Below are 27059 nucleotides of genomic sequence, written 5' to 3'. Positions count from 1 at the left end.
GGGGCAGACACCCAAGCCACTTCAGCCATACAGCCTGGCACCGCGCACTGACACTGCCTGGGCTTTGAAGTGCCCAACGGCATTTTCATTTTAGCAGTGTGCTGGCTCCAGAAGGGGACTGTGGGCTCTGGGAGCGTGCTGCCTTACTGCCCGGTAATAGATACACTTAAAATCAGTTGCTTAGGAACTGCTAGACATTTTAGCTATTCAGCATTTTCATAGGGTAAATCAATATCCAGAGGCCACTTTGCAATAAAAGTGGATGTCAATCTGAAGGAAGGTGTGAGCAGCTTGATTTACAAGGGAGGCCAGGAATGAGGTTCCACGTGTCAAGGAGAATATAAGAAGGAAAAGTGCTACGGAACTTGGTCAATGCCAAGGAACAGGCTTGTTTCTCACAGGCTGATAGTAGATCCAAACAACGTTTTGCCTCTACTGTGTTTCTGAAAGGGGCAAAATTGGGACAGCCACTTTTTGGAGGCTGTGAGAAAATTGATCCTCAAGTAGCCCAAAGGGAGAATTCTGATCTGGGACAATTGCACAAGCCCATACTCTGATTAAGGGAAGAAAACACTCATTAAGGGATGATGCCACGCACTGTACCAGTGATGACAAATAGCCTCAACAGAATCTTAAAGTCTATCTGAACAATGAACATGTGAGACTTTCTTTAAAACAGATCGCGAAATAGGTTTTATGTAAGTTAGAATCACAAGCTGTTTAGGAATGAGTGGTTTTCCGGGTAACACGTAGCACTGTTTGGGCTGTCTCTGTAAAATACAGTGCTACACAAGGCACGGGCCTCGTGGTGCTAAAGTCCCTTGGGAGACACTATTAACAGGATTAAATGATCTGGCCTAAAGACTTGAACAAGCAGCTCCCTGGGAAGCTGGTAGGTGATCTGTGCCTCATGCTCGTGACTTGGCTTTCTGAATGGTAATAGAAATTAGTGTGGGGGTCATTTCACCTGCTACTGTAAAGCCAGAATAACTAGTACAGTGGGTGGAAGCTCTAGGTCCTCAACAGTTCTGAGCATACTTGAAGTCATGTTTGGTACCTAGTTTTGAAAACCTGGCTTTAATAGAAACTAGACAGAGTTTAGGAGACTGGGAGGATGTTTAACCATCAAGCAGCTGCCTGAACAGAGCCCCCAGCTGTCTAGAAAAGAAAACCTTAGCAACGCTTACCATGAATTCCTATCATGTGCTCAAGAATTAATACCCTCTCGGCTAAAATCTTCAGAGCTTCTCGAAGTTGTTGAACGCCTTCCCCCTGCAAGAAGGAAAAGAGAACTAACATTGGTATATGTCACAGAATAGGCTTCTTGTTCAGGGTGTTGCCTCCATAATGCCAAACTATGCAGTGTGAACATTTGGAATAGAAAAGATGTAAAAGGGGAGATAAGCTGTAAGGGTTAAGTAGGAACGCAGGAGAAATTCCTATTTAAAGAAGAGCTGCTCAGTTACACCCCATCTTTGCAGAGCTTCTGACCCAAAGCCAAGCCTTCCAGTTTGGCTCCTGCTTCTGCAGTGGGCCAAACCCAGGGTGTATATTCCTGTCAAACCTTTGTAATGTGCAGCTTACATTAACAACTATGCTGAACTACCTGGAGAACAGGTTTTGCTCTCATCTGACATATACTCTGAACACCAGTGAGTTACCTGGGCTTTCTCTTTGTTGGTACACCAGGAAACTGGGACGTGCGACTAGCACCATCTTGTTGCTCCCTTACAAGCTGGAACGGTGGCATGCAAGCCCATCCTGATGGGCTTCACCCTGCCTCCCACAGAGCTCCTAGCTGGGCCACATCCTGCCTGAAGACTGTCCACATATTTTCACGTACACTGAAGCTGTAGTTTGTTGCCCCCATTGCCTTAGATATGGGCTCGAAGGGACAGATAGATGTTGGGAAGTATTTTAGGGCGGGAGAGCAGAGATGTAAGAACTTCAGCTCTCTCTCTCTGCACATGCAGTTTGAGCTTTTCCGAGTCTCTCCCTGAGCGTATGGGAGGGACAGCGGGGGAGTAATTCTCTACCTTGTAGCAGCTCTGTGTGGCAGAACAGCCACTGGGGACTGAGGTTTTGAGAGAGCAAGGCGAGAAGGGCAGCTGACAATGTGGCCAAGGAAACCTCAAAGACCAGGATTTCTAGCATGTATTGAGTTGAAACCCAGGGTTCACATCAGCTCTTGCTCTGCGCTTTTAACTGCGCGCAGGACCCTTGCCCTCCACAAACCAGCCTGCCAAAGGGAATATTGTTGAAGCACAGTAAAAAGAAAAAAAGGAAAGGAAAACCAGTAGAAATGCATGCTCACATCAGCGCCTTTATCACCTTCCTCACCCTTCTTTCCTGGTTCGCCCTAAAACAGACAAGAAACAGAAATTTATTCTTATGTGACTGAGGACCCTGCCCAGGCTCACCTGCATCCCTTCCCTCCAAAGGAACAAATTAAAGGCAGAAGCGATTCACCAGCAGAAAACAAACTGACTCTCTGGCACTTCACGCCAAGGGCCAAAGTGCTCTGTCCTGGCTCCCGCCAGCCTCCCGAGAGGTCATCACCATTGGTAACACTGACGAACTTGGCCAGGAGTGACCAAGGTGCAGGAGGGGCTGGCTGCCATGGCCTGGGCCCGCAACGAGACTCTATATATACATCTCATGAAGCTCTCAAAGAGCAATGCTTTAGACTAAAACACCAAGATAAAAATACCGCTCCCCTCCCCCAGACATGCACGTGTTCATCTTTGATTTAGAATATAAAAATCCTCCCTTCTGCTTTCATTAATTAGTCACATCACTTTCTGCCTCTGAAGATGCTCATTAAGCTTTTCTTGAACAAAGATCCCTATGTGCTGTGAACATTGATCTGATGCTGCTCCCCTAACCAGGAAGTTCATGCATTTCCCAAAGAACGGATGACGTGGAGAGATTAAACCACAAGCTAAACATAAATCAAGGCTAACAAACTGGTGAATAAAATAGAGTGGAAATGCCTGGGCTCCTCAAACTTGTTGGACATCCCTGAGATACCCGCAAAGCAGGGCGGGTATGGGAGGAAGGACTGAAGAAAAGGTTACGTGAATCGTACAAAATGATGAGGTAGAATTAAGGAAGAGAGTAGAGAAACCTCCCAGAGGACCTAGGACCTCTCTGGATGGTGCCTGCCAAAAAAACTCAACTTGCTCCACTAGCTCACTTTCAGCAACCTGCATCTCCACCAGTTTATTTGCACCCTGGCCATATGTGCCAGTGGAGACAGCTCCTGCGTGCATCTCTTCAGGTAGTGCCACGAAATTTGGAGACATCTCATAATCTCGTTAGAGGGTTTCCAGCTCAGCTCAGCAGAGCAAGGCACAAGAGGGAGTTGAGAGCAGCTGATGTACTTTGGGTTGGTTAACAGTGCCCGCCTTTGGGCTCTGGTAGAGCCAGGAACCTCACGAGGCAGGGAGGGGGCTTCTGTCCGCCAAGGTTTGGCTAGAGGGGATCTGCAAGCAAAACACAACTCCTCTGTTGGTGTGATATCTTCCTGATCACCGCATTTCATCACTGTGCCTAACGTGCAGGAAGACTGTGCTTCATTTCATTTGCAGAGGAATACGTTAAGGTGAGGTTGCCTACTGAACAAACGTCTAAGCTGGAGACAGTTGGCCTAAGCATTGCACCTGAGAGAGCTGGTTGAACCAGCTGCGGCCCAGCTAGGTGGGATTGATGGTGCCAGGCAAGCACCAAGCCCATCTGTCTTGCACACACCCGCAAGTACATCACTTACAGGAAATCCCTTAATGCCCCTCTCTCCAGTCAGACCTGCTTGCCCCTGTTGGAAATAAAGTTAAGTGTCATTAGGAGATATTTTTCCATTTGACAAGAACATAGTGTAATTTTTACTAGTGGAATTAAGATGGCTTAATGAAAAACCTTACACTTGGGATAATATGAAAAAAATTCCTCTCCCTTGACATTATCACTTAGAGACAGCAAAAGGGGGTCATGGTTTTCTGTCAAGTATCAGCTCCAAATCCCATCACACTTTGGAGAAATTTGGTTCGATACAGAGCTACTCAGCTCAGTACCCTCTCAGTAAGACGATTAGCAATTTTTTGAACTTTACAGCAGTCAGTTACGTTATACCAGGAAGGAATTTGGCTGGAGATTTGTTTCTTACAAAGATACTGCATTCTTCTCTCTAGTAAAACTGATGGGCTGCTGCTGACCCAGACAGCAAACAGGGCCCAGGACTCCCACAGAGCACTGGTTTCATCTGCCTCCTGCTCCACACACACATCCCTGCGTCAACCCCAACGGCTACCGAGCAAAACACACATACGGTATTTTGGTTGGTTTGTTTCATTTCCGTGCTGTGCTAATTTTCACATTGTTCTTAGTGTTTGGGGTTTTTTTAAACATTTTGAAATGGTACATGTTGGTTTGGGGCAGAATGAGATGCCATCAAACTGAGCATCTTTTTTCCCCCGTCTCTTCCGCAGTGTTGGTTCCCTACCCTGGAGCAGGCTGGGGCAGGGCAGAATCCCTGACCAGGAGAACAGTTAAGGATTATTTAATGACAAGGCAGGAGCTTGGGAAGAGGAGGCAAAATTTAAAAGCATCTTTAGAAATCCATTGATGAAACAGGCACATATTTAACCTGGCTCTTCTCCCCTAGACATCCACTGAAACAAACCCATCCTTTTTTCCCCCCAAAAGCTACCTAGCTGGCGGCAGCTTTTTGTAGTATTTGCCAGAAAGGGAGCGCTGTTTTGTTTTTGTTTCCATCAAACTGTGGCCTTGTATAAAACCAACGGGCCTTGGGCATCTACAAACACGTTACGGCGGAGAGCTGCGCAGAGCACGGTGGGCAGCTGGCCGGCACCAGGCAAGGGCCTGTATTGACGCGAAGAGCACTGGGAGGAAGGCCCAATCTGTCAGGTGCTCCGAGCACCTTCAAAGGGAACCACTTGGATTCTGCACTGGAGGGAGGGAGGAAGGCCTGTGAAAAAGCACAGGCAAGTGGCAAATCACAGAGAGGAGACATAACAACGCACTCAAAATACGTAAACAGCCTGTTCTCTGTGTCCAGGGGGAACAGGAAAGGATGTTATCAGCTTAAAGGGGATCAAAGGATATTTAGGCTGGATGTTAGAAATATCTTTTATCCCAGGCCCTCACTAGCTGTCCCTCTGAAGACTGCCTGGAGACGATGTGGTGAATCCCTCGCTGGCACTGCCTAAGAATAAGATGAAGAGAGGCTGATCGTGAGCAGCACACGTATAAATGTGCCATCCGGGGATGCACTCAGACTGCTTCGGGTCTCTCCTACATCTGTTCTCTCGGAGATTAAGCAGAAAGAATGTATAATAACATTTTCTTGAATCTCAATCGATATTGTAAACCCTCCTCTGCTTTTCTTTGCAGCTGCACAGCTCCTCCGCTCCGTGTAAAGCTAGCTCTAATTTATATCCACCAAACCCAAAATTGCAGCATGTTGTTGTCAAAACCAGCACTCAAATCCCTGCTCACAAAAGACAAAAAGCACGTAGAACATCCTACAGAAATTCTGCCAGAAAAAGCAATCGGCTTCACTTCCCACGCCAACAAAGGAAGGACAGGAAATACAAACTATTTTTCCTATTTAGCAAGACATTCTGATATTTGAAAATCACATTTGTCCCAAACCTAGAAGGAGCGTTACAGTTCTACATACCTAACAAGGAGGGAACAAAATCAAAGTCTAAAGGATTTGTCTGTACTGAATGGATACAGTGCAACAAAGCTTTTGTTTCAAAATAAGTCTAGTCTTAGCAATATGGTCAACCACAAACTAAATTAAAATGTTAAATGAATCATTGAGGAAGAGCTCTTATCAGTTTCCTGGATGGAAACTTGTCACTTTGCCATATACTGTGCTTTTTTTTTTTTTAAACTGAAAATCAACATTTAATGGCGATGAGCTGTAGTCGGTAACCTGTGCTAAAATCTCATCAGCTGAGGTTTTGCTCTCTCTCAGAATCTTAAATTCTAGTCCCAGAAATACATCAGTCTCTAATCTATTAGTAAAGCCAACACATGCCACACACTGGTCAGGCACTGGAACAGGCTGCCCAGGGAGGTGGTGGAGTCACCGTCCCGGAATGTGTTTAAGAGTCGTTTAGGTGCGGTGTTGGGGGATGTGGTGTAGGGGAGAACTTTGTAGAGTGGAGCTGATGGTTGGTCTCGATGATCCCAAGGGTCTTTTCCAACCTGAATGATTTTATGATTCTATATCCAAAGTACCTGATCTGCACAAGGAAACTGTTATTAAAAAGAATTCTAAACAGTCACTTAAAACAGTCTCTAGCTTTCAGGGAGCTGCAAGCGGTTTCTTATGTAAGAACAGGGACCAAGCACTCAAACTAACAGGCAAAACAGAGCATTTTAAAGGCACGTGTGCTCCGTGCTCAGATATCCCCTGCCTCTTGGCGTGAAGTGCCTCAGGAGAGAACGAAAGGAGCCACCTGGACTTGCTCTCCTTGCACACAGTCTGGACAGAGGAACATAGTTTAAGTCTGTTGTTGGTTATTCCCATGAACTTGGGAAGTCATCAAACTGGAGTTTAACCCATTTGCATTTGTCTGTCTTAGCTCTTTCAGATACCCGTCTGTCTTTTGGATTGGAAGAGTGAGCCGAAATGAAGAGGAGATGCTGTTGTACAGGGGAAGCGTGTCACCTACAGCCACCTATTTACAGGTGGTGACCTCAATGTCCGACTCCATCTGTGTGGCGGTAAAAGTGGCCCTTGGAAGGAAAGGAAACTTGTTTCCTACAGCTGTGGCACAAGGCTGTGTCAATGCAGCCACCACTGCAGATGTCCATCATTTTAGAGGTACCAACCAATATTTTTCTCCTTATCTTTCTTCTTTTCTTTGCCTCTGCTCCACACTAGGCTTTTAGTGATTGCCCGCAGTCCACCTGTGCCCACTTCTACATTTTGCAGATCTAATCGATGAATCATCCTCCACCATGTACTACATTCTCAAGGGATTTTGTGCTCCTAGTGTCTCTCAGAGGAGATTTCAAAACCTTTTGGAGAGTAGGCTGAACAGAAGCAGCTGAAGGCCCAAGTGCCACTTTGAAACCCTTCCTCATGCTTGAATGCCGGACTGGGAATCTGACACATTTATGTCCTGTTGAGAGTTTTCTCTGGTATTTCCTAAACTTTACCAGTTTGGAAATAACATTCAAGCAGCCCTTCTTTCTATGCTTAGTTGTTAGCACTTGACAACCCCTCAAGGACTGAGGTATAGCACATCAACACATTAAGAGCATGATTTCAATATTCCAAATATATTAAGAACATCATTTGACCTGGGGAATGGCTTTGGTTCAGGAAAAGTCTGATGAGCTTTTACTGTCTTATTGCCACAGAAGGAAGAGTTCAGTTAGACCACTCAAAATACTCCACAGTAACGAGCTTTGGCTGGCGGAGGAAAGTTGGTCTCCACAAGCCTTTATATACCATGTATTTGCTACCCAAATCTCTTTAGGGAACACCAGACTTTGCAAGCGCGTCAACCCTTTATCTGTACAGTAAACCATCATCTTGGTTCTTGCAGAAGACCTAGAATTTAAAATTGTTTATGGCTGTAGTGCCACAGAATTTGAAAGACCTATGCTGTGTTCAGTTTCTGAAGCATGACCCAGACGTTGCTGGGAATCTCTGTGTACATAAAACCTTACTCTCTCTCCTCGGTCTCCTTTGGAGCCTTTTGGCCCAGGTTGTCCTGGAGAGCCCGGTAAGCCCTAAAAGAGATGGAAAACAAGAGGGAATTAATTTCTACTGTGCATACTTTGTGTAGGTGTAGTGAATACATTTCCCAGTGATCCTCAGCTCCTGAAAACCTCATACACCCATTACGCAATTGGGCTGGATTCTCTTTTACCCTCAAGCAACACCAATGGAAGCTCTGTTTGCAGATATTGTAAGCCCTATAGTTTCTGCATATCCCCCTATTTGGGTCTGTTAATGCACCGCAGGCTACCGATGTAACATTTTTAAGGGGTCAGTATGACAGGATAGTTCTTATTCTCAGTTACCAAGAAAAAATTAATACACAGATAGAATGGTTAGCTTAAAAATCCCCACTACTTTCCCCATCTTCATAATTGCCTCAGTGGGTGGCACGAGTAAGCATACATACCTGAAAATTAATTGGATTGTGCAGTGGAAATTATTTTGAAGCTATTCACTCACCCTAATAAACAATTTTCAAATTAAGCCCAATCTCTACTAATAATTTTACTCCCTGGGTTGAATAAATCTATAAAACAGTCACTAACGGATAAGAAGGGCATAGTCTCCAGATTTCTACTAATTGTACTGCTTTGCAGAAATTGATCCAAATTCTTAACTTATCCACCCAGCGAAGCCACAGCTATAAACCAGACAGGGAGAGAACAATATTATTTGTTTATACGCAGCATGTCAGCTCCCCAGCTCGCCATGACCATGTGCAAGATGCTTTTTTTCCCCCTCAAATGACTTCTTATACATCGCTTGCTTTGGAGACCACAACAAATGAGACTCCTGCTTCGCTCCAGGCCACTGGTGATTTAAGCCCACCTGCTTAACAGCAGCCCCCAGAAACCTCCACCTCTCAGCATCCAGAGGAACAGGCTTTCAAGGCATAGCTGTGAGGAGACTCAACGTCTGGTTAAGTGGCCCAACAAGAGTGGACATAAGTGTTTTAATGGTGTAAGAGAGGAGCCCTGTCCCAGTTTCGCCTGGGAGGCGCTCCATTAACATGTGCTCCTTGCCTGCAGTCAGCCCCACCAGCTCACCACCAAACAGTGACCTGGCCTCCAGCTTGGCTACCTCTCCCCTGGGCCCACAAAAGATTCAGAAACTCAGGCCTGGTTTAGGAGGTTAACGGGGGCTGCCAAACGAGGGAGGCACAAGCCAGACTTGGCCCTATGTCAAACGTGCAGCATGAGCAAAGCTTGAGCGTCCTTTGCTCTTGACAGCTCTCAACAATGACTTTCAGTGCGTGATTACATCAGGACACTCAAGAACACAGAATTCCACAAATCTATTGTAAAAAATAAGAGATTTATAATGTGTGCTGCACGTGAAAAAGCCAGACTCTACTACAGAACCTATTTAGGAATTGTGAATTACCTTATATTTAATCACGTTAAACTACATCTGTCATTTTGCTGCCAAATTTCCCACCGTGTTGATATCTATCTGGAGTTTCTCATCGTTCTCCAGAGCATTCAACTAATTGAAATGCTTCTGCTACACTGGCAAACTTTCACTAACCTGCTGTCCATTGCTTCTTCAAAGTGATTAATAAATACATAATAAAAATCTCCTTTCTCTAATTTCTAGCAATTCCAAACTGCTTCTTATCAGGTTCAAAGTTACATCCCTCTGCTAAGCTGCTTAACCTTTCTCCCCCTCTGTGCTCTTCAGTCACTTCTATCTCTTTAGTCATGTTAGATTCCTTTGAAATGTTTGATGTTACTGGTTTACCTCCGCATTAAGTAATACTTTTCCCAAAACTGGAGTCCCTTTGCATCAGCCAGCCACTATTTTGAGTAATTTGGCAGTTCGCTATTCATCATGACTTTACTTCTTTCCATTTAACCAGCTTTTTCCACCCATGTGAGTACTTTGCCCTTCTTCTAGCATAAATTCTTTTGAGTGAGTTTATCACACTCCATTATTATGTCCCCCCTCCACAATTTTTGTATTGATAAATAATCAAACTAATGGGAATTTGTGGTATTTTTCTTGAATAGAAAGCGCTATTTCTGGTAAAGTAGCTTAACAAATTCACTGTGGTGAATTGGTGAATTCCCATGGGCACATTTTTGTTCTTTTTATGTGTTCCACAGAAAACGCAGTATTTTTCTATCACTGTGTTAGTAAAGCCCATGTCAGATCCTTTGCATCAGCTCAGGCCACAGTGAAATGCTTCGACACAGCGACAGCGAGATATGCTGTTATGATTAAGGGAAAATCTGCAAAGCACAAACCTCTCGACACGATTCAGAATGAACAAAGGTATTAAAATCACAGAATGTAATGGGGAACAAACCATCAGATCTACGACTTATAAAGGACTCTCCTTTGTGCAACAAGATGTTGCGCACCTAACGCCCGACTCTGCCCCTCAGCCCCAAAGCACTGAAGCACCTTACTTGTAATCCAGGGGCTCCGATAGGTCCTGGGGGCCCTTTGGGTCCTGATGTGCCTGGTGGCCCTGGTGGGAATCATCATTTGAGACAATTTTAGGGTCCTTCCCTCTAAGCCTCCTTAAATTCCAAACATATGCATGTGCTTTCATTGTTCTTAGTCTCTCAATGGGTCTCATCAATCTCAGGGCTAGAGCAAGACTAGACTTTGTCACACACTGGAATACTGGATACCCACATCCTGATATAATACACCCCTGTGCCCTAGGGAAGATGTTAGAGCTCTGGGAGGAAAAAAAAAAAGGTGAAAACAGGCAGGGCGGATTTCAGTAAGATGCTGCATTTCCATTGGTTAAAATGACAACTTTTGAGAAAACGTAAACTAGATCCATGAAACAGCTACGTCAGAGCGCGGGACTACAGCTGCTGTTCCTGAAACGGAGAGAGTCCCGTAGGTGGCAAGGGAAGTCCACAGGCCTGCTACGGTCTGTCCCTCGAGAGTTTTGTCAGAAAGTCGACGAGGAACATGAAGGAGACAGGGTTTGGACGTAGCCAGCATAAGAGGCTGACTGCGGCACAGCAAAGCTTTCTTTTGTTCTTGGCTCACTCCAGTGGCAAGAATTTGTTTTAAAGCCTGTACCACAGAAGAGCCTGATTCCAGGAGGAGTTAAACGCTGTCAAATAGGTCAACTTGTTTTATGCAGTCAGTTTGCGGATTCATTCCTTTTGGAAAAATAATTATATCTCAACAGTAGCTGTTAAATTATAGCTGCAAATGGGAGACAGGATATCTGCTTAGTCTGAAGCAATACTCTCTGCTGCAGTTGTCCCAACCCCTGGCATGACACAATGTGGACCTTCTCCACAAAGTACAGCTGAATCAGCCTCAATCATTAATGCACCACACAAATGCTTAAGTCAAACAATAAAGGAACTGAAGGATAAATGAAAGGCCCTCAAAATGAAAGGAAAAGCCTTTTCTGCAACTAATGGGAGTTCACTCCGAAATATGCCTCATACAGGGAAGTGCTGGTGTTGCAGGAATACTATCATTTAAACCACCCATCAGCACAGAGAAAAAGACTTGCCACTGAATTTTCATCCCAGATTCTGATTTCAGTTATGCTGGTGAAAATCTAGAATAGCTCAAACCAGCTCCAAACTCTGGAAACTCTGCACACACACCACGGAGCAGCTGGCCAGATCCTGCTCAGTGGAGCTCTGCAGCGACAGGACAGGATCACAACAGCAGCGAGAACAACTCTACTCTCATAAAGGAATTCACTGCACAACCCATTCTTAAAGAGAATCTTTAATTATTCCCTTCTCAAGATGTGTCCTGCCAAAGGTAAAACAATCTGCCACTATCAACAGATAAGAAACTTGGTTATTTCTTGCCACCCTTCCCACTCCTGAACCCACTGCTCTACTCCCCTCCCAGTGAGGACCACTTTTTTTCCCCACAGGCATCCCACAGACCACTCCGGTCTCCATCAGAAATTTCTTCTGCTCATCTTCCCCGTCGTTACAGGTTTGCAGCTCAACTGAGTTTATTACCTGGTGGCCCGACGGGCCCCGGGGCTCCCCGTGGTCCTGGCAGGCCAGCCATGATGGTGTCTATGACAGTGGAGGCCAGCTGGGGTTCTCCATCTGTGTTAAAGAGCAGAGCAGTCAGTTAGTGTCCCTGCAGAAGAGTTGTCCAGTCCCAGCAGGCAGGACTTCTCTCCAAAATCCTTTGGCGCCTGTTGCTGGCCGAGGACAGGCAGTGCTTCAGGTTGCAAAATTTGGGCTCTTGGAGCAATCGCCCTTTGCTCTCTAAGGGGACAGGCTGCATCTCCCAGACCTGCAGGGCTGCTCATCTCACCTCTGAGAACCCCAGAAAAGTTGTCCTTTCTGTCAAAAAATTGGCGTTCCTGCACACCTATATAATCCTACCTTTGAATGCCAAAGCGGATTAGGAGTAGCTCTGCACTGGACACCAATAACTGACCCAAAATTTGCCATCTCCAAGACACATCTGTTTCTGGCCCCCCCGAGAAACCAAACCTGGGTCTGGAGCTCCCTCCTGTCTGGCACTGGTGAACTGCTGAGCCAATCTGGCAGTCCAGGATATCCCCACCAACCCAGCAAGCTCACCCTGCCATCGACCTGGTGGTGGGAGATAACCTGAGGTCTGAGGATGCAGGAAAGCCTGGGAGAGGGTGCGCTCTGCCCCCTCCACATACTCGGGAAACTCACTTGCCATTTAGGATTATTTCAGGCGTTCAACTGGCCAGCTTGGGCAGGTCCACTGAGTTCTGGGAAGTGGATGGAAATAGGAGTGGAGGAGGGAGAGGAAAGGCATCAGCAGGAATTGGAGGAATTTTGTGCTTTTGCACATCTTTCTCAGTCCTCTCCTGTTAGGAATAAAAATCAGCAGCCTGTAGCTGCCCCCGTCTTCCCTCACACTTGAAGCAACAGGCTTACCACTTCAGCTGCTGACTGAATACAAAAAACAGAACTATGTACAAAAAAACCAACTCATATTATTTTTTGCAATTCCAAAACCATATTCAACAACCCTATTCCCTATGGACCTATACTGTAGCATACTAGTAGCCTGGGGCACACCTGTATGGCATCTGAGCATCCCACAACACTATCTAACAGTTGTGGAAACCTAGGGGAAAAAGTTCTATGACTGACCAAGACACCAAGGTCACAAAGCAAGGAATGGAACCCCCATGTCCTGATGCTGCTAAGATTTGCCATCCACTGTCCTGACCAGTGCTATAGGACCAACTACATATTTCCTGTTGCATTTAACCTGGATGAAGATGTTGGCTTCTGATTTCTGGGATAGCAAACCCTCTGAAAAGTCCACGTTTTCCATAGATGGAGGCCACCATACAGGAATAATGTCCATCTCCTCCTGCCCATGACCTCAAACTTACTCATGTGTCCTTTCACCCGTTGCTTTAACTCCTCACAATAGAGTTCAGGGGAACCTTTTGCAGGTGTAAAAGACTGCAAATGTCTCACTGCTATATTGATGTAACTACCAAGTGACACCAGGAAGATCCAAAGGGTGTTTGTTTACTCTGCAGAGTCCAGCCCAAAGGACATGAACAATATCTCCAGAAATGTTAGCAGACGCATTATGAAGCCTTTTGAACTTCTGGAGCGTTGGCAATGACAGAGAGGACTTTCCAGCTAGTTGTTTGAAAGCAGTTCCTAGGGAAAACTGTGAAATCTCTTTAAGTGCCAAGGATGACAGTATATCTTTGCAATGCCTTCCTGGCAGCAGAACAGCACAAGACCTAACCCAGATCCCGCTGAGAACCAGATTTCGTGCCTAAAGCCTGAATGCAAACAGGTATTTCTTTGACTATTGTTTCTAACCCCATCCATCTTCCCTTCTTCACAGCCCTGAAAGAAAACAACTGAGACTGTTTTCATGTTCAGAAGCAAAGGTACCCAAGTGAAGTGTGTAATCCAATTAATTTGAGTTTTATTTGACCATGTCAAAATCCATCACGGCTTGGGAGTAAGATGAAATTGGGAAATGAGCATCGAACAGCAGCAAAGGCATTAACAATTGCAGAGCCTTTTGTTTTTAAAGAGCAAGTGGTCAACAAAATCAAATGCACATCCACTGAGAGGGGGAGAGGATGGGCTGCAAACAACCAGGATTTAGTTACTGCTGGAGGTAAGCCAGGGATAAAGATTTGGGTTACAAAACATTCCAGCTAAATGGTACGTTATTATGATGACAGAGTTACTCCCACAAATCCTGACATTTGACTCAAAGTTATTTATGAAAGGTGATTCCATAATTGTGACACAGACGAGAGCTCTGCTCGACAGCCCTTGAGCTCAGTAGCTCCTGATGTGGCTTCTGCAGCACAGGAGTGTGGACATGCAGGAAATCTAGAGTGGCTCCTTCCTCGGCTGCCTGGCCAGGCAAAACTCACTCAGATCAAAGTTTCCTTCCAGGACGAGCTCTGAATGAAACATACGGTGAATGAAATGGGATTGAAGTGTATTAAAACACAACCCTCACGTTTTCTAAGGGAGTCTCTCCATATTCCCATAAAGCAGCAGGAAGAACCCAGATCTCCTTATAAACTCCCTTCTCCTTATAAACAGGGGGATGTTCTGGGGCTCACTGCATCTGGAGGTTGTTACAGCAGCCACAAAATAGCTCTAGCAACAAATGGTAGTGGGAATCCTCCCTTCTCAGCCATCTCCTGCGCTGACCTGGGCTCTGCGGAGCTCAGGGGCTGGGTTCTGTTTCAGTGCTTCTGGCCATACCAAAGCAGAAGGCAGACAACTGTCTGCCTCATTTGAGAAGACCTGGATACACAGTTTGCTCCGGGAGCTTTCCAACTCCTAGCCAAGCCAAGAGGAAGAGCGCAACCAGTCTGACCTGGGCAGATAGGAGCACCTGCGTTCTCTGGAAGAGAGCACAAACATCCTGCAAAGGGGAAACCTGAAACAGCACAGAACTGCCCTGAGTGAGGCCGTGAAACTCGCCCAGCCAGAGTGGCAAGGCATCTCAGAGGCACAGGCACAAGCAGCTTTGCAAGCAGTCGGTACGGTTTTCTAAATCAAATGCCATTCCCTTCCTTTCCTCCTTCCCCTTTGCTTCCTCTGCTCTGTTCTCCCTTCCTCGGGAAGGGCTACGCGTGGCAGCAGGCACTGGGATGTCACTTTGCAAATCTCTGTTCTACGCTCTTTTTCACTGATGAGATGCTGGGCACACCAGCACGCCTGCTGTGCCTCGGTTTCCCCTTGCTCTCCCTGCAAAATAGGTTATCTCATGTGCCCTTTGCAAACTGAGATCTTTGAGACGTAAGAAAACACAGCCCTCAACACAGTGAAAGTTGTATTCTTTTCTCTTTTCCCTAAAAATTGTCTTAGTTTGAGCATGAGAAAGAGGACTGAGCTGACCCTAGACCACATACCCAATCCACTCGTTTTTAAGCGGCAGAGAAAGCAAGGGATCCTTGTAGCAGCAGCCTCAGCAGTGGGGTACGGCAGTTCAGCTCCTGGCCTACGTCTAATGTTTCTAGGGGATAAATTCCCCCATTATAGACTTGATTTGTTGAGACAGGATGGAAATGAAGTAATCCTGTCTTAATTTCTTTCTGCTACCTGATCTGGAGGGAGACAACTGGGACCAATTTCTTTACCACAGCACAGTGAAACTGTGAGAAAATATTCGTCTCCCCATTTCTGGCTTCTGCCTGCTGATAAACATTGCCAACAGGAACTTGTTGCGATTAATAAAGGCACATGCATTAACCATGTTCAGGCGGAACCAAACACTGCACTACTACTAATAATCTGATACAGCTTTCTCACATCTCCTTGGGTGCACATGCCCATTACCAGGAATATGCTTCCCTCTGCTGTCAGCAGCTGGAATCTTGTGTTTATGGTTTTCAGATGTGCTCCATTCAAAATAAATAAATAATTTTTTAAAAAATCTACCCAGGATTTACAAGGCTAAGTTTTATTGGTTGTAGAGGATCAGCTTTCCATCAACCTACGGTAGTCAAAATCAGCCAACACATTAGCAAAATGGTAAGTTTTGTAAGAAAATGGTCTTGATATTGCCGTCACTGTATCGTGACCGTATAGATAACTTACGCTTGCAGTAAGACATGTGTTAAGAAAAAAATTTAAAATGAGAAAAATCGTCATAATGTTTTGGGCTACTCCTGCAACGCAAGAAATCCACCACAGACGTGGGGGAGAGGCAGAGCGCTGCCCCCGGGATGTAACAGTCACCGTTTACTCACGGGCCTCAAGTCCGTGTGGGAGCCTGTTGCTTCCCAGCGTTGGCAGAGTTAATACACATATTTGTCCACTCATTTATCCGCTTCCCATTTTGGGACAATACAGAGTTCACCCTTCTCACACATCAGCTGGGAAGGCCATGTAATCCATGCCTTTATACACTTTTTACTTTATCCACTACTTTGCAAGAAAGAGCTTAATTTAAAGGGTGGTTGGAGGGAGGGGGCAGCAGCAGTACCCAAACCATCCTTAAGGATCCTTTGGAATAAAAGGCTGAATGCAGAATGGCACCATTTGGTGTGATCCTTTAAGGCAGTGAGGTGACTGTAATGCAAAACTTTCTTGTTTTAAGGCTCGTGAACCCAGCAGCTCAATCTATATTTGTGAGAATCTTAGTTTTGAACCACAATTAACTTCATCCTGCCCGTAAGCTCTAAGTAACTGAATATGAAATCAAGCTGTTAAAATTCTTCCCAAATTAAAAATACATCTGTTCACTTTTGGGAAAAGGAGTCTGGAGAGCGGAGTGGGTGGAAGGGAAAGGAGAGCTTTAGGAAACTGTCAGACACAGGGAGACTTAGTAATCCCTGACTGTAACTAATACAGCTGAGCTCTGACGCTGGACGTGAGCAGAAGAGCTGGGGAGGAGGCACCGCTGAAGTCTGGCGGAGTGGAGATGGGAGACCCGACAGAGCTGGGGCTCCAGGGGTTTACAAACCAAGTGGAGATACAGCTGAGCTCTGCTTTATCATCATTAGATGCCAGCTACACAAGACTGGACCGGAAGAATCGAGCCCAAATCTGAGCGCACTCAGATAAAAGTGCATGATGTGCCTTTCATGCACAGCACAAATCAAATAAATATATTTTTAAATCACCATAAGCTCAAAGAAACCCTGACCCTCCAGTTACAGGGAAGGGATAAATCACGGTCTTGGTCTGGACTTTCGAGTCCGTAATTCTGGGTTTTGTGTGGATGTGGGATAATGTTGATGCATCAGAAGCGCAGGTGGAAGACGCATCTGCAGGGGCAGGAAAAGAGACGCATTTAACAGATGTCCTTGTTATGTTCTATAATTTCAGAGTCACAAACCTTTGGTACTTACTCATTTCTGAGCAACCCTGAGCCCTGAAACACTGCAACAGCGGCACCAAGAGGTCTCTCAACAGCGCAATTCCGTTGCACCAGCACCTAATCGGCCACACTGCTATATTTCTCTACCCACTTGTCTCTCATGAGATGCTACCTGAGCTCTGTCATGTCACTAGAGATGCTCTTCACAGCACCTACTGATGATGGAAACTTAAAGGACACCGAGTTGCTTCCTCAAAGCTATGATGAAGCCAGAAAACCAGGCACCGAGAACAACCACAAATCCCCCGAACCCTGTGCTCCCTGAAGAGCAGCGACAGTTCCTCATTTTGCAGAAGTGAGCCCCTCTAGCTTCTTACGTGTTTCATCGTGAACAGGAACTTGCAAGAGACCCACACAATGGAGGCAGACTGTCTAGCTGCTCCCAGGGAAGGCAGGGCCCTGGCAGAGCCTGGAGGGAGGTGGGAGGAAGAGCGGAGCTGCTCCGTACCCACCCACTCTGCTGATGTACCAGAAAAAACATGGGAACCGAGGAGTAAACTTACTTTCTTTTTCAGCTGTGGGCTGGAGCGAGTAGAGAACCCCTTGTTGGAAAGTAAGAGGGAGGCTTGGGGTGGCTGGTGGCCCTGGAGGACCTGGGGGACCTGGGATTCCCGTTTCTCCTGGAAGTCCTCTTGGTCCCTGAGGTCCCAACAGCCCTGTGCAGAGGCAGGAGAGGATGTGTTAGTGCATTTGAAGATGTGCTAATGATACTACCGTGTAAAAAGGCCGTAAGAAGACAAAGGTTTTCTGTCCTGAACTGTAATTGTGGGAATTAGGGGTGTGGGGGGAAACAGGAACAGCTTCCTGATTTTCCATTATTTGCTTTTAGCATCTTCATCTGCAAAGGAAAAAGCCTTACGTGGCTCAAAGGTGCTGCACAGCTTAATTCCCAAAAGAGTAAAATCTCCCCCTTCCCTGAGGCTAAGCAAGAAACTGAAGACAGCAAGGTGTGAAATCAAGCGCCGCTCTTTCTCTTCCCCTCCACGTACACCTGGATGTCACCTTACTGCCAGGAAGGCACAGAAAGAACAACAGAAACCCGGTCAGTCCAGCAGCACATCGGTTCCGATTCCTGTGGGGCTGGAAGGCTCTCATTGCAAACCGAGAAACCAAAAGGCAGACACATCCTCGGCCAGACTTTAGCCATTGACAGGTTGCCAGAAAATGCCCAAAAGTGTTCAGGGCCGCTCTCACATTGCTCCAGGTTTCAAATCTTTCCTGAGCTCGGATTTACAAGGCACAGCCTGTCAGACACGTAGAAAGCACAGAGCCTGAGGTCTGGCACCTATTGTGTAGTATCGCCTTCACCAAAAGGTTTAGGAACGTTTTGGGGATGAAGAAAGTCTCCTAGCTGAGGAATGGAGCATACTCTGAAAGAATGGCCTCATAACCTTTTCCCTTAGCGTACAAAAGCATCATTAGTTTGACATCCTGGCACCTGACAGCTTGACCCAAATGGTGGAGAAAAAAGGGAGTTAAAACAGGGACACAGTGAGAGGGTTAAACAGGGAACGCTCTTCTCCAAAAGCTGACAGATCAGATGCTGTTTCTTACAGCTCCTGAGCAGGATGGGGAAACATGATCCAGCTCTGCAGCTTTCTGGGACAAGCTCTCTCCAGCTCCACGGGAAATCCCAGGGACTGCCATTGCTCGTGCAGGGGGTTGCCTGCTCTGAGAGCTGCTGGCTGATTTCAGTGGCCAGGGGACTTGCTGAAATGGATCTAATACCAACTGAAGATGCTCAGCGTCTCGGTGTACAGCTTTTTATGGTCAGTTGTCACAGATAATGTGTATAAAGTGAAATATCTCCTATCACAGTAGCACTACCCTCCTCCAGGACTTACCTGGTGGCCCTGCTGGGCCCCTCTCACCGGGTTGTCCCTTCTCTCCTTTTGGCCCCGGTGGTCCTGGAAGACCAGTTGGTCCAACTGGGCCTGGAGGACCAACCTGTCCTGGCAGCCCTGAAACCATTCAGGAAGGAAATTAGTTGGAGGTTAGGACATTGTTGAGGTCAGAAGGTCTTTAGCAACCAAGAAACCAGAGGAGAGAGACTCAGAGGTGCACAGGGGAGAAATGCAGCTTTGCACAGACAGGGTGGTACTGGTGGCAAGAGCTGGCTGGTATGTAGGGCAGAAGAGCCAGGCTGGGCCTTGCTTCTCCTCTTCTTCCTTTAATCTTTAAAGAACCAGCCATGTCCCCATGCACAAGGCCCACCCCAAAACGTCAGAAGGCAGCAGGACGTGCACCTCCAGCTGGGATGTGCTGGTCAAAGCTAAACGGAGCCCACACTGTCCCCTTCCCAGGGCCTGAACGGCTCTGGGCAGCGTCTGGCTGGTCCCTCAAGCACTCCTTTGCTAGCTTCGTCCAGACACGCCAGTCAGCTCCATGGTAGCCCCCATATATCAAGATGCACAAAATACATTTGTAAAAGCAAATCAAACCCTGTCTCCCACTTGCTCTGGCTGATCTATATATACCACCCAGAGATTCTGCATCAAAGATGTTTCCCTGTTTTCTGCTGTTTTCATTCATCTAACAAGTGTACCATGCTGTGCACAAGCATTTTTCATCCCGTACTGAAAAGAATGCACCCACACTTTTGAAGTAACTAGATGTTACTAATTTATATCAATGAACAGGGTGCTGAGCAAACCCATCTGGAAATACCAGTCACACAATTACAGCGCAGCGGGATGCTTCTTGGCAAGACCACTCAGACCCCCAGTAAGCCCACGAAAGGTGCAGGCAGCGTTTGTAATCTGACAGTGACTATTTCTGATGACACTAAATAAAATCTTGATGTTGTTTTCTTTGGACTACCAAAATAATAACAATACTTGGCAATTTTATAGTGTTTTTCAGAAGAAACACTGTGAGTCTTTGGCTCACAAAAGTAGTAGCTGCTTTGGAAAGATAAACTCAAATACTGTGCAAACATCAGTGAAGCCTTTAATACCTTAGAGAGGTGGGTGAGTTGTCTGTCTACTCAGATTAAGTGGTTAATGGTTGCAATAAAGGCATTAACTGTCAGAGCCAAGAGAGTCAGAGGTTCCTGGTTTCTGGGCTACCAAAGGGCTGTGAGTATTTGCAAGCAGTGGCAGACGCAAGCTACAAAGCCAGAGGAAGATCCCAGTCCAAAGTCCAGGGCACTCAGATTTCTAGTTTTAGTGTGTGTATTACGTATGACCATAACCCAGGAGGGCGCTTGTTAAGTTCCTACGCGGCGTCCTTCCCCTTCCCTGGTATCGGAAGAGGCACTGGACCCTCCGAGAGCAGTGCCAGGAGAACCTGCTGCATGTAGGGGGTGGAGAATGGATGGGAATAGAGGGAGGGAAGGAAAAAGGGAGACAAGCTGGCCAACCAACACCTTCACAGCTGGTACCAAAGGGAACAGGGCTACATAATAAAAACCAGAGCTCATGGGATCTGCAACTCCCACATTTAGATCCAGTTCCCACTCTAGGTGTGGGACAGCCCACCTGGGGCACAAAACCTTGTCCCCCCAGACATGCATCCAAACTCTCTGCATTTCTCAGAAAAAAAGCACTAATCCCCCAACATTAGATGCCCTTGAAAGATTCTCCTTCCTCTCTTAGTTTTTTCCCATTCTGGAGAGATGTTAAAATTGTTTTTTTCTTACAAAAATGAAACCTATCCATCTCTAACCCGTAGTGAAACTGGGCAGACTGGAGAAATGAGATTTTTCAAAAGCTTTGTGTGGGAGTGTGTGTATGTACTTTTGTTTTATTCAGTCATTAATAAAGATCTCGTTTGAGTATTGAAAAAGTAATTAAGGTAAGGTTTTAATTTGGATCAATTTGCTTACCCACGGGACACAAACTGCAGACCTTTCTGTGAACAGAGGGGCTCCTTTAATGGGTCTGGGCTGAAACCTCCCTTGACAGTGGATGCTGCAGTTGGCAAGCTCAGGTGGGTGATCAGGAGCCCGTTTAAGAGAGCAAGTGCTCTCAGAGAGTCCACAGCATTGCAAGCAGCTTCCCCCGCCACAAAACCCCCATCACTCCCAAAACTTTAGTGCAGCAAATTCTTTCCAGCACAGAGGGAAGAACAGCAGAAACGCTCTTTTGCAAGCACAACGCACTGTGCTGCTCACTGCGGGTCAAAACATTTCCTCGCTTGTATAAATCAGCCTCAATCCTTCAGTTCAACCTTTCTAACTCAATCCTGTGAACTTCTGCAGACCAAGAGCAATCATTTGCTGCCAGCACCCTCAATCACGCCGCTGCAGCCGAGCTTTACAGAAACTGGCACTAACTTCCCTGAAGGTGGAAAGCGCTCGAGGAAAGACTAGGAGAAGCAGCACTGAGTAATGTGTCAGGCAAATGCTCATACTGGTGACAAATGGCGTTACCAGCATAAAAGAGACAAGTGCAAAGGGGAGAAGAAAGAGGGAAGGATTCAGGGAAGAAGGGGGAGGGAAATGAACAGGCCAAATCTTCCACTGGCATAAATCAGCTCTGCTGCATGGAATTGCTTTCAGAGAGCTGAAGCCCATGGCAAGTATTTATCCTTCAAAAATATGGGGGCCGGGGGGAGAAGCCATGGGGAAAAAAAAAGAAGATAAAAAAGGCAGAGGGTGAGTCTTACTACTGCTGCAGACCAAATCAGACGCGCAGAGACCTGGATTTTCTTCCTGGCCCTGTCATTAACCTGCGACACACCATCTGTTCCCTTTCCTTCCCCAAGGTCTTTGCACAGGAGCAGGGTTTTCTCTGTTTGTACAGATCTCACCACGGCGATGCCCTGACTACCACCGCAGCTCTCCGTGCCCCCGGCGGGCAATGCCAGTAAGATAATAACGGTGTTTTCTCCCATCGCTCGGCACATGCCCTGCTCTCTCTGGCCACGTGAACCGCCTCTCCATGGGGCAGCGCTTTCCGTCCTTCGTGTGCTGGGAGAACTGATTGTCTCAAAGACGACCAAGCTGGCGTTTTCGCCTCCTGGACCAGAGCAGCCCACAATCAGATAAAACCCAAAGACAAACCCCAGCCTCTCTGTATCTGAGAGGCTCCGAATCACTGAGGACTCCTGGCCACGGGACCCTTCTCCTTTTTGGACATATCATAATAATAATGACAGGACCAGAGGAAATGGACTGAAGCTGCGGCAGGGGAGGTTTAGATTAGATATTGGGAAGAATTACTTTACTGAAAGAGTGGTCAGGCACTGGAACAGCCTGCCAGGGAGGTGGCTGAGTTCACCATCCCTAGAGGTGTTTAAGAAATGTCTAGATTTGGCACTTCAGGGCATGCTCTAGTGGCAGAGATTGTAGGGGTTTTTTCTGTTTGTTTTGGTTTTTGTGTGTGTATGGTTGGACTCAATGATCTCAAAGGTCCTTTCCAGCCATGAAGATTCTATGATTCTGTGTACAGGACTGGGCACAGCAACATTTTGTGCTTTGAAAGAGGAAATAGCAGAAACCATTGACTTACCCTGTGGTATTAGCTGCTCCTCTGCACCTCTGTGTCCTTTAGGCTCTAGTTAAGAGGGTCAGGGTTTAAAAAAAAAAAAAAAAAAAAAAAGGAAAAAAGATGTGAAAAATTAGGTCTCTTGATGCCAGCTGGCTCAGCCAGAGTATATATATTTTCTTAATACTCAGTAAAATGTATCCTGTTGATTAACAAGCTGATTAGAAAGGCCAGCGGTGCAGCTGTCTCAACGGCTCTGATTGCTTTTGAATGATTGTCTATTCTCAGCCCTGTCACTCACAGAAGAAATAACTACCCCAATAAACAGTAGCAAGTTTCCCTGGACCTCAGCCCGGAGAGGCTTCAGCCAACCCAGAGCTGTCAGGTCATCCAGAAACACTCCCACCATTCAAAGCATCTAGCCCATATCAACCATCTTTGCCTTAGGCACCTACATCCTGCCCTTCGTCCACCCAGTTTAGAAACTTGGTGGCATGCAAGCTAGGATTCGGATTTGCCTTGGCTGCAAGACTAGAAGCAGGGCAAAGTAGGCAATATTTCACAGAAAACACCTCTGGGGGACAAAGGCTGGGCTTTCCAGAACCCCAAATCACTCAGGACACTCAGGTTTGACTTTCACCTACTCTAATATCCCACTTGTTGAAAGATCTCCTGAGGTCTGCAATCTCTGTGAGTGAACCTGGAGCCAGCTTTGAGCAAGAAGTGACAGCAGTGTTGAAATCATGCAAAATAGGTAGCCCTCCACCATCCTAAACCAACCGTGTGAAAGACACTGTCCTGACCTGAAATGGCCCAGTGCATGCCCGATCCCTAGGTATTACGCTAGATTTGTTACTCCACACTAGGTTAAATAAAGCAGGGCTCGAAAAATAAAGGGTAACAGCGAGCAAGGAGTACACCTGGCACACGCGGGCAGGGCTGGAACGCATGGACACGCAGCCTGGCATCTGGCTCACCACACAGACTCGCAGCTCAGACAACATCGTCACCTGGTTTTTGGAGGTGACCACTAGCTACCTCCTGGCTTTACTGCAGGGGTGGATGGCGCAGGTACTGGACCGTGGAGTCAGCCCCATGCAAGTGCTACAGGAGACGTGTTCTGTTTCGCAGCACTGCCAAAGGCCAGGGAGAGTGGCATTCGCTGCTCCTTGCAAAGAACGAGGAGATTATCGTATGTTTACGGAGCCTCTGAGAGGAGAGGACTTTGGGTGGAAGGGACAGTGTCATCAGTACTTTTGCTGGATTGACTTTAGCACAATGAAGTGCAGGTGCAGAGATACTGCAACAGCAAAAATAAATGACACGGAAAAGGCAGAATGAGCATATAATGGACACTGGGGGAAACTGCTTTAATTCAGTTCCTGGCAGCCGTAGCTGTGGTTCTGAAAATACTTTGCGGAACATATTGTTAGAGAACCTCCCTCCAAGTAGTGGCATCCTGTCAAATTATAAACATGGACGACATCTGGTCTATGTTGGTTGCTCCAAGTCTGCTGCAGTCATGAAAGGTTGCCATAATAAACTGCTCTGACAAAAAAAAAAAAAAAGAAAAAAGAAAAAAAAAGAAGAAAAAAGCAAAGCAGGCCCTATAGAGGATAAAGAACTAAAGACCTGCTCTGGGAGCAAGCAAAGCAACTGACAGACAGGGCTTTGGAAGCAGAGTGCGGGGATCTTGAAATGAGAATGCCAAGGTCAAGGAAATTCAATGCGTGGGGATCTGTCTAGCCAAGTGGGCTCAGAGGGAGATTTTCTTATAAGTGTATTTTTTTTTCATGCCACAAGAGGGATCATAAAACAGCCCATTGTGTTTATGGCAAATTTAAAAAATATAATGCAGAGTGCAACTGATGTAGCTATTCATGGGAAAGTTTTTCCTCCTAATAAAACCAAGAATTACCCCTACCCCAGCCCTCTACCTCCCTGCACCGCTCCCTGACAGGGAAACGCTGCATTCGGCGCTCAGTAAGCAAGTATGAATTGTCCCCTGTGATCCCGATGCCTCGCTGGAGTTTCCTCAGGAATGTCTCAATCTATCCAGGCCTTAAAATCCACAGTCTTTGGACTTAAAACGTGTACCCTGAAACACACAGGCAGGCACAGTGGCCCTACTGGGGTGAACAGAAATCTAACTTTACTGAGACCAGAAGTCAGCTCGCAGTAGGTGCTTGTGCCAACAGAAATCAAGGCTAGCAATGGGCCATTAAGGCTGGCAAAAGGGAGCTTAATATGTTAGTTTCTGAGCTTAGCTGCTTTCTTCCAGGAACATGCCTGCTCAGCGCTGGCTTAACTCAAGGAGGAGCAGAGACACGGAGAGAAAAGCCCAACATCCCTCTCTTTGTCAAGGGGTGACCCTTGTCCCTGCACAGGCAGCGGGAAGGGGCCCTGAGGAAATCGAGCCCAGCTTGCTGCAGCTGAAAGGATGGTCTGAGGTGGGGTCAGAGAAGATTGAATTCCTTCCTTATCTGTGAGTCCATACGCGTGCTGGTGTGTGACCACCTCTGCATTCACAGCTCGGCAGAGAGGGAGGGACAAGAGGCAACATTAAACCTTTAGAGTGAACAGCCCCTGGTTTGGAGGAATCCTGTCTCTAGAGCTAAATAATACTGATTCTGACACTAAAAGCGAGGCTGCAAGCTCTCACAATGTCTCTCCGCAAGGTGGTTTTCCTCCTAAGCACAATCCTGTCTTGCAGCGAGTGTTTGCTCGCTACCAAAACTACGGTGTCGCTGCAACATGCAGACACGGAGCCATTGTGCCAGCGAGGCTGCCTGTCCTGCGCTCACCTGCCCGAGCGCGGCCGCTCCCATCGACCGCTCCCTGCTGGACCAAACACAAGGCAGAAACGTGCCCGCAAAAAAAAAAGAGAGGAATTGCCATCTGAAAATCTTAACCCTCTACATAGCAGAGGGAAGGAGTTGCCAGTGTTTCCCTCCAGCCCCTCTCCCCTGCAGCTTCCAATACCACAGCAGACTGACATGGCCTCCTTTTTAGTTACCCTACAGGAATCGCGTGTGGAGGGTGGGCGATTCGGTAAAGAGCAGGTAAGGCTTACCAACAGTGCCCACTGTTTTTCTCAGGACAGTCCCGGGATTCAGCAGGGGAAAGGCATCAGGTAGCAAATCATCGTACCACGTGGCTGTCGTCCCAGTGATCGGCAGGTTGTTTTCCAGAGGTGGGCTTCGCTCTGCAGCCTCGAGCAGAAGGATCTAGACAGGGGACATGGGAAGGCAAACAAGGTCAGTGGGATGGATTCATACATGGTCTCAATCCTGAAGAGTTCTTGAAACTCCTTTCCTTGCCAGCAGGAGCTGTGAATAACTCTGCATCCCAGACTGCGGGGCTTTGCTGTTAAAGCTCTATTAGTTTTCTGGAAAGTGGCAGTAATTAGTGCAGGAAGCTGCTGTGTTACGTTGCACATGCCCCCTTTGGAGAGGGCTTCACTGCTTCCAGAGGGACTCAGCCTCATGGGGGATTGTCCCCTTGGTGAGAAACACGAAACCGGGGACCAGAGCTGGCATTAGGGGACACAGCATTTCACTGCTAGGTTGCGCGTTCAAATCCAGGGTCATAAGGTCAGAAATTACTGAGAGCTGGTACAAGGTGAAGGGCTGTATCCTGGATGCCCAGGGCAGCAAACTGAGGTGCCTCGGAACAAGCACTGGTTGTAAGTCAAAGAACAAATGCTGACCATATTAAAGATGATGGAGAATATGAAGCTTTGAAAGAGCTGAGGTGCTTTGATTTTGAAGAAAATAAAAAAAAAAGGCAGGCAATTTCCTTAAAGACCTCTACTTAAAAGTAATAGGATATTATTAAACCTCACAACTGTTTCTCTACCTTGTAAACACATTACCTTCAAGTAAATCCACATCCCAATGTGTGTCCCTGAGCTATTCAGGCCATTTACAACCTAAGCTCCTTGTCAACCTCACCCCGTTTTCCCTGTAAGATTTAGACTGCTGCTCATCAAGCTGCGCTCCCCCGGCCACTGGTGGCCCACATGAAACTGGACGTCAGTCTTTAACACGGCTTCAAAAATCTCAACACCCACAATAAGTAGAGGGATGGAGGACCCAGGTGGGCTCTGCCCACTGACAAACTCCATTGAAGCAAAGCCCTGGGGAACATTCATTGCACTTTACAAACGAGAGTTTTAACTAAACTTTTTACAGAATTAGGATTTTAGAAAAATTAATTTTCTATTTTAACCTAAATATTTCATCCCCCCGCCTTCCCAGCAAGGGTGGCGTAATTAAGTAGTCTAGAGATTTCTTTTGAAAAAGCCTAACCCATCAGGAGCGCTGACCTGGAGCACCAAGCCCGCGTCCTCTGCTGCAAATGGATTTTACCCCAATTGCTAGAGAGAAGCTAAACAGAGGCCAAGGGCAACAGCCACCTTTCCAGTGGCATTAGCCATGCCTGGGACACAGCAGCAACCCTGCCACGCGCCTGGCAGCTGGAGCCATCCCTGGCAAAGCTGCCTGCCCCGGGGAGGATGTGGGACGCCCAGCAGGCAGGAG

At 46.8% G+C, this 27059-nt stretch overlaps 1 protein-coding gene across 10 annotated transcripts in view; it reads right to left on the bottom strand.

Moving 5' to 3' along the window:
- COL26A1 (collagen type XXVI alpha 1 chain) overlaps positions 1-27059 on the bottom strand; it is a 181560-nt gene that overhangs the window by 7297 nt on the left and 147204 nt on the right. For 8 of the 10 annotated variants that reach the window (XM_074595064.1, XM_074595065.1, XM_074595063.1 and 5 more), the window contains 10 exons: positions 25592-25745; positions 22543-22587; positions 18934-19050; positions 17593-17745; positions 11728-11820; positions 10177-10238; positions 7711-7773; positions 3770-3814; positions 2315-2359; positions 1188-1272 (listed from right to left, as the gene is read on the bottom strand). In XM_074595064.1, the coding sequence (XP_074451165.1) occupies positions 1188-1272; positions 2315-2359; positions 3770-3814; positions 7711-7773; positions 10177-10238; positions 11728-11820; positions 17593-17745; positions 18934-19050; positions 22543-22587; positions 25592-25745 (862 nt within the window). Of the gene's footprint in view, positions 1-1187; positions 1273-2314; positions 2360-3769; positions 3815-7203; positions 7592-7710; positions 7774-10176; positions 10239-11727; positions 11821-17592; positions 17746-18933; positions 19051-22542; positions 22588-25591; positions 25746-27059 lie in introns of those variants that run through there. The other 2 variants (XM_074595060.1, XM_074595066.1) reach the window with 2 other exon arrangements.

The sequence above is a fragment of the Larus michahellis genome, chromosome 7 (assembly GCF_964199755.1).
Source record: "Larus michahellis chromosome 7, bLarMic1.1, whole genome shotgun sequence".
Lineage (NCBI taxonomy): Eukaryota > Metazoa > Chordata > Aves > Charadriiformes > Laridae > Larus > Larus michahellis.
Note: the sequence above shows the minus strand (reverse complement) of the source record. Positions and strands in the feature narration are given on the sequence as shown.